Below are 6,117 nucleotides of genomic sequence, written 5' to 3'. Positions count from 1 at the left end.
TACCTCTCACGCTCTCAGCCCCGACACGCAGCGCCACGTATACGGGACACGGCGTGGGGGTTTCACCGCGCGGATTCCGCCACCCGAGAGCCCGGCGCGGGACGGGGCAGGAATGTCCTCCGCAGAGCGGCCCGCAGCACGGGGACGCTGCTGACGCACGGGGGCCGGGGTATTTTAAGCGAGAGAGAGCGAGAGTGGCCGCACCGCCAATTACCGCCCAGGTGCAGAGCTCCCTCAACCCCCTCCCCCCCCCCCCCCGACACCGCTACCGAAACCGGGCCCTGAAAGCGCACAGCGTGCGATATATATGTGCCCAGCAGGAGACCGCTGGGTACCCGCAGGTTTTTTTTTCTTCCTCTCTGTCTCTCCCTCCCTCCCTCCCTCTCTCTTTCTGTCCTCCCTGCCTGCAGTTTCGTTTTTAAATACCGGCTACCGGGGGTGAGGCGTGGGTCAGCGGCTGCGGGCTTGGGGGGGCTGCTCTGCTAGTGCTTTTGGCAGGTTTTTTGGAGGCGGACTGACTCAGAAAAAAGCAGTGGTGGAGCATGGACTCGCTCACAGACAGCTGCAGTGGCATCTCCCGGTCTGAGGTCAGAGATCCCCCGATGGACCACAGCGAGCTGAGCTGAGGCTGCTCACTCTTCTGCGTTATTATTATTTTTATCCTGGCTACCTGGCTGACAGCAGGGTCCGTTTCCACTGAAGCAGGAAGCACCCCCCCCACTGGCCCCCCAAGGCTGGAAAGGAGCCGTGGTGGAGCCAGCGTGGCGTGGCCTGGAGGCAGTGGCGTTCCCGCTGTTTTTCGGCCAGTGGTGCTGGCGGGGGTCCACTCTGGCCCTAACAGTGCCCCGCTGCCCGAGGCTTCACCGCTCTCTCCTTGCAGGAAGGACAACATGAGCACAGTGCCTTCGGGCTACCGGCCCACCAGCTCCTCTCCCCACACGGCTCCGCCCACCTCCACGCCTCACTTCCTGCCTCTTCCCGCTGCCCTGTTGGCATGGCGATTTGCTGCATACACGCCATGCGTGACCTTACAGGCTATGGAGTGTTTAAATGGGTCTCCTTCATAGTCAGTGAGTAGGTAGGCCGACTGAAAACAAGCCACCGGGCAACCAGTTATCTGGTGCCAGCGGAGCGTAGTGGTAAAGGCTCTGGGCTGGTAACCCCAAGGTGTCAGGTTTGATCCCAAAGCGGGGCATTGCCACTTTACACTGGAGCAAGGCAATCTGAATTACCTTAAAGTAAATATCTGGCTCCATATATTGATAATACACTAGAAAAACTGTACGGATAAGGGTTTCTGCTACATGAGGGCATGGCTGCAGCATGTTTTGAATTTCATGCCAGCTGTGAAAATATTAAAAATGAAATATATGAAAATATAAAAACCCCCTGTAGAAACCTAATCAATTGAACCATAATCAAATCAAATGAACAATATCATCTTTTACATAATGTACATTTATTTACTAAATTAAAAATGTAATTTTTGAAAAACTGATTTGTCAACACATATGCACTGCAATAATAAAGGAAGTTAATGCAAGGCATGAAAGGCAAACGCTAAATAAGGAAACTTTATTGTCATCATCATCCTTGGTATCACCGTAATGCAAAGAATGCTAAATGATTAGCGCAGCTATTTAGAGGCTGGAGAATTCACGCTCGTGGAACTGCACTGTGCATTCCAACTGCCTGCTGCGTATTCCGATCGGCGTGGAATAACAGCGCTACTCACGATTAACTGTTTGAGTCCCAGGAAGGACTGCTCCACGGAGCTGGCGGTCAGGGCCTGCCTCTTCAGGGCTGCCTGCTCGCCCAGGAACCTGAGCATCAGGTCCTTCACCGCATCGCCCTGGGGCACAGGAAACGGACACCGTCAACTTCCCAGCATCCCCGCCCACCAGCAAAAACACACTCTCTGTTAGCCTACCAGCAATACCCGGATTTTGCCAGAAAGATGGAAAGTCTTTCACTTTTAAATACTTTGACTGATTAAATGTGTCTAAAACGTTGTCTCAGCAGGCGTGTGAGTGGAAACATGTTATGGTTTTTCTGCATGAAATCAGGGACACAAATAACCACTGCTGTTTACTGTACTCATGAGCAAATTACCTGCAGATTATCTTTGAGAGGCAATTAACCTAAGATTGTAACTGTGAGCCAATTATGTTAAGACTGTAATTTTGAGCCAGTTATACACCAGTTATCTCGTAATTTAGCCAGTTACGAGAAGACTGTAATTATAAACCAGTTATCTGCACATTCCAATGGCGGGCCAGTTACTTCATAGGGCTGGTGCTGTAGAATGGCCACCCTCAGGTTGTGACTGCGAGCTTACCGGGTACTGTAAACCGGCTACCTGAGGGGTGTGTCTGTGAGTGAATTACCTCACAGGGCTGCTACTGCAAACTGGCTACCTGAGGGCTCTGACTCTGAGCCAGGTACCTCACAGTACAGTACAGTTAACCTGAGGGGTGTGTCTGTGAGTGAGTTAGCTCACAGGGCTGGTACAGTAAACCTGAGGGCTGTGACTCTGAGCCAGGTACCTCACAGTACAGTACAGTTAACCTGAGGGGTGTGTCTGTGAGTGAGTTACCTCACAGGGCTGGTACAGTTAACCTGAGGGGTGTGTCTGTGAGCGAGTTAGCTCACAGGGCTGGTACAGTTAACCTGAGGGGTGTGTCTGTGAGCGAGTTAGCTCACAGGGCTGGTACAGTTAACCTGAGGGGTGTGTCTGTGAGCGAGTTAGCTCACAGGGCTGGTACAGTAAACCTGAGGGGTGTGTCTGTGAGCGAGTTAGCTCACAGGGGGGGTACAGTTAACCTGAGGGGTGTGTCTGTGAGTGAGTTAGCTCACAGGGCTGGTACAGTAAACCTGAGGGGTGTGTCTGTGAGCGAGTTAGCTCACAGGGGGGGTACAGTTAACCTGAGGGGTGTGTCTGTGAGTGAGTTAGCTCACAGGGCTGGTGCAGTTAACCTGAGGGGTGTGTCTGTGAGCGAGTTAGCTCACAGGGGGGGTACAGTAAACCTGAGGGGTGTGTCTGTGAGCGAGTTAGCTCACAGGGCTGGTGCAGTTAACCTGAGGGGTGTGTCTGTGAGCGAGTTAGCTCACAGGGGGGGTACAGTAAACCTGAGGGGTGTGTCTGTGAGCGAGTTAGCTCACAGGGGGGGTGGTTACCTGCAGGTTGTCGAACTTCAGCCCCGGCATGGAGAGGCGCTCCCGCTCGACGAACACGGGGCTGTGCTGCTGGGTCGCCACGGAGATGAGCACCTTGCGGGTGTCCTCTGACGGCAGCCAGGCGTCGTACCGGCGGTCCAGCTCGCTCATGTTCAGCACCGTGGTGAAGGGGTCGTCGCTGCCCGAGAAGACCGCCTGCAGCTGGGAGAAGGGCGTGGCCGGCTCGGCAGGGCCCGGCTTGGCCGGAGACTCCGGGGGTGGCGCAGGGGCGGGGGCGAAGTAGAAGCTGGGGGTCCCGGGCTCCTGTGACGCGGGGGTGGGTGTGGAGGAGACGGAGGAGGAGAGCTGGCGCTCGGGGGGGAGGGGGCCCTGGGGGGACTCAGCGTTGGGGTTGCTGACGGATATGAAGGAGGAGGATGTGGTGAAGGAGTCGAAGAAGTCGGAGGCAGGGTTGACGTTGCCGTTGTCGGCGAAGAATTTGCTCAGGCTGGGGCTCGGCTGGCACACCAGGGGGGCCAGTTTGTTGGGGGTCTCTGTTCCGCAGCTGAAGCTGGGGGACTTGACCAGCGCCGGCTGAAACCCATCAGGCACCAGTGCCTGGGTTTTCTGCTGGTTCCCTTGACTGAAGATGGTGCACACGGGGATGGACTCCTCCTTGGGCGTCTCCTTGTGCGTGTCCCCTGCTGCTTCCTGAGCCTCTGTGCTGCTCGGGCTGGGGGTGCCCTCTAGTGGCTGGGCTGAGTCAGTTTCCCTTTCGGCCACCGCTGTTTCCTCCGTTGCGTCCTCGGGTTTTTCGTCGGGAGACATGGCGGTCAGAGGCGTCTCCTCGGGCTCCGCCTTGGTCTCGGGAGCGGCCTCTGTGGGAGTCCCCTCCTCCTTCCCCTCCGCCTGCCCCGCCTCCTCCATCCCGAACTCCACCCGGTCCTCAAACGGCTCCAGCAGGGACTCCATGTGGCCCACGTCATCCTCGCTGTTGTTGGGCGAGTCCGATATCATCACGCTCTCCATCATCTGGTCGTTGAGCTTGTCCAGGATGTTGTCGGACAGGCTGTCGTCCTGCGGCGTGACGAAGGCCTCGCCCCCCAGGTCGATGCTCTCCTCCTGGAAGAGGGCGTCGGGGGGCGGGGTGGAGGCCGCCTCGGGGGCCCCCGTGGGGACCTCGGCCTTCGGGCTCTCCGTTTCCCCGGCGATATCCAGGGTGACAGGCCTCTGTGCCTGCGCCTCGTTGCACTCCATTGCTCTCCACCCCTGTGTGAAGAGCCAAAGGGTTCTGTGTAACAAAACCAATCACCTGCATTTTCCACTGTTCCGATGGAACTTCCACACTTCATCCATTCTGCCAAGTCCCTCACTCTTTTAAAGAAGCATCTGAAGACACAGCTCTTACATGCTCATTTTAACACCTGAAACACTACCACCTAAAGCAATTTCTGATGTCTTAAACTTTGTTTACCTTATTAAAAATTAAAATCTATGGTTTGATGCACTCGTGTCTCTAGCTAGCTTGTACCTTATCTGGTGAACTACTGAAACTTGGTTATGCTTCGTTTCTAGTATTGTTGACTCCTTACATGGATTTTTACTTGTGTCGCACTCTGCCTCACTTGTAAGTCGCTTTGGGTAAACGATTAAATGTAAATGTTGCGCTGCCTGCTCGTGGGTATTCTGTCAGAGTGGGAATTACGCAAATCCTCTGATCAGCTCATGGGTGGTGAGCACACTGTTCCAAAACGGCTGTAGCGCATCACCCAGGTGGATACTGGAAACTGATGATGCTGCTTCCCCCTCCTCATAAAGACCTCTGAGGTCCTGACGTGGGGATGACTGACTATCAATAATCTTTATAGTATGTTAGTGCCTAGTGGGTTAACTTCGTAATCAGGGTCCACTATCAACTCATACAGATGACGACAAAAAAAATCGGCGGACGTGCAGCGGCTGCTCTTAACTGATGCCCTTGATCAGATGGGGAGTTTTGTTTTAGACAAGTAACTTGATAGTTACACAGAAGCTATCAGAGGATTCCTTTCACTGCATAATTTAAGCCAATGACATATCACCTGCTAAATAATATAAATTCCTAATGATAATAAATGGATATTTACAAAATAAGAGATACGACTTCAATGGTCACTACACAGTAGGATGATCATTTCGTGATCACCGTCCCCCCGGCACAAAGCAATAGCTATCTTAGTCTTTCATTGTAATACTTAACTAATGTTACAAGCTAATAAATTAGGTCGCATGTTGAATAAACATTTTTACTATTTTTCTACATGTAAAGATCATTAAGCAGCTTCCCTAGTTGTCTGGCAAATTACAACATACTCCACAGCAAACTGCTAACAATACACGTAGCGAGCTATACTAGCTAAACGACAACTGTAGCTAAGCAGCGTAAGCTACTTACATAGCTAGCTTGCAATGCTAACCACATCAGCCTTACAGTAACCTACACTCGTCATTCACATACAGATAGCAGGCTAGCAAGCTACTATGCTAGATAGATACAGCTACTACTGGTTTAGTAAAACAGAAACTAGCTAGGTAGGTAGCTAACTTGCTCAGCAAACAGGAATCCCTTCGTGTATTTAGCAGACTAGGTGGCTAATGCTAGCTATTTAGCTAGTTTCCTCTGTAAAGCTACCTGAGAACTAACAACAGTTTAAACAATATTAATATAAATCAGCAACTGACTAACCTACTTCGCTTGCTTTTAATTTAAGGTCTTGCGCTTATTTTGCATGATAAAAGGTAAACACGTCCGGTTTACCTTGAGAAATGACAGCCGCGAAGAACAGTGTGCGCTTGCGTGGAGAAAACAGGAAGAGAAACGGACGGAAGCCGACCTGCGCCAAACTCGGCGTGAGGGCGCTGGATTGTATTCTTGAAAACAAGTACGATACTTTACCAACACCCCCCGCCTTAGTTCTCCAA

General features: G+C 52.5%; 1 protein-coding gene across 3 annotated transcripts in view; it reads right to left on the bottom strand.

Annotated features, from left to right (window-relative positions):
- trappc12 (trafficking protein particle complex 12) overlaps positions 1 to 5,997 on the bottom strand; it is a 28,057-nt gene extending 22,060 nt beyond the window's left edge. Inside the window, exons 1-3 of one of the 3 annotated variants that reach the window (XM_036541977.1) lie at positions 5,954 to 5,997; positions 3,178 to 4,425; positions 1,736 to 1,852 (exon numbers count right to left, since the gene is read on the bottom strand). In XM_036541977.1, the coding sequence (XP_036397870.1) occupies positions 1,736 to 1,852; positions 3,178 to 4,413 (1,353 nt within the window). In that variant the 5' untranslated portion in view covers positions 4,414 to 4,425; positions 5,954 to 5,997. The other 2 variants (XM_036541978.1, XM_036541979.1) reach the window with 2 other exon arrangements.
- Between the last annotated feature and the right edge of the window lie 120 nt (positions 5,998 to 6,117).

The sequence above is a fragment of the Megalops cyprinoides genome, chromosome 12 (assembly GCF_013368585.1).
Source record: "Megalops cyprinoides isolate fMegCyp1 chromosome 12, fMegCyp1.pri, whole genome shotgun sequence".
NCBI classification, from domain to species: domain Eukaryota; kingdom Metazoa; phylum Chordata; class Actinopteri; order Elopiformes; family Megalopidae; genus Megalops; species Megalops cyprinoides.
The sequence above is the reverse complement of the archived record's forward strand: the minus strand, read 5'-3'. Positions and strand labels throughout refer to the sequence as shown.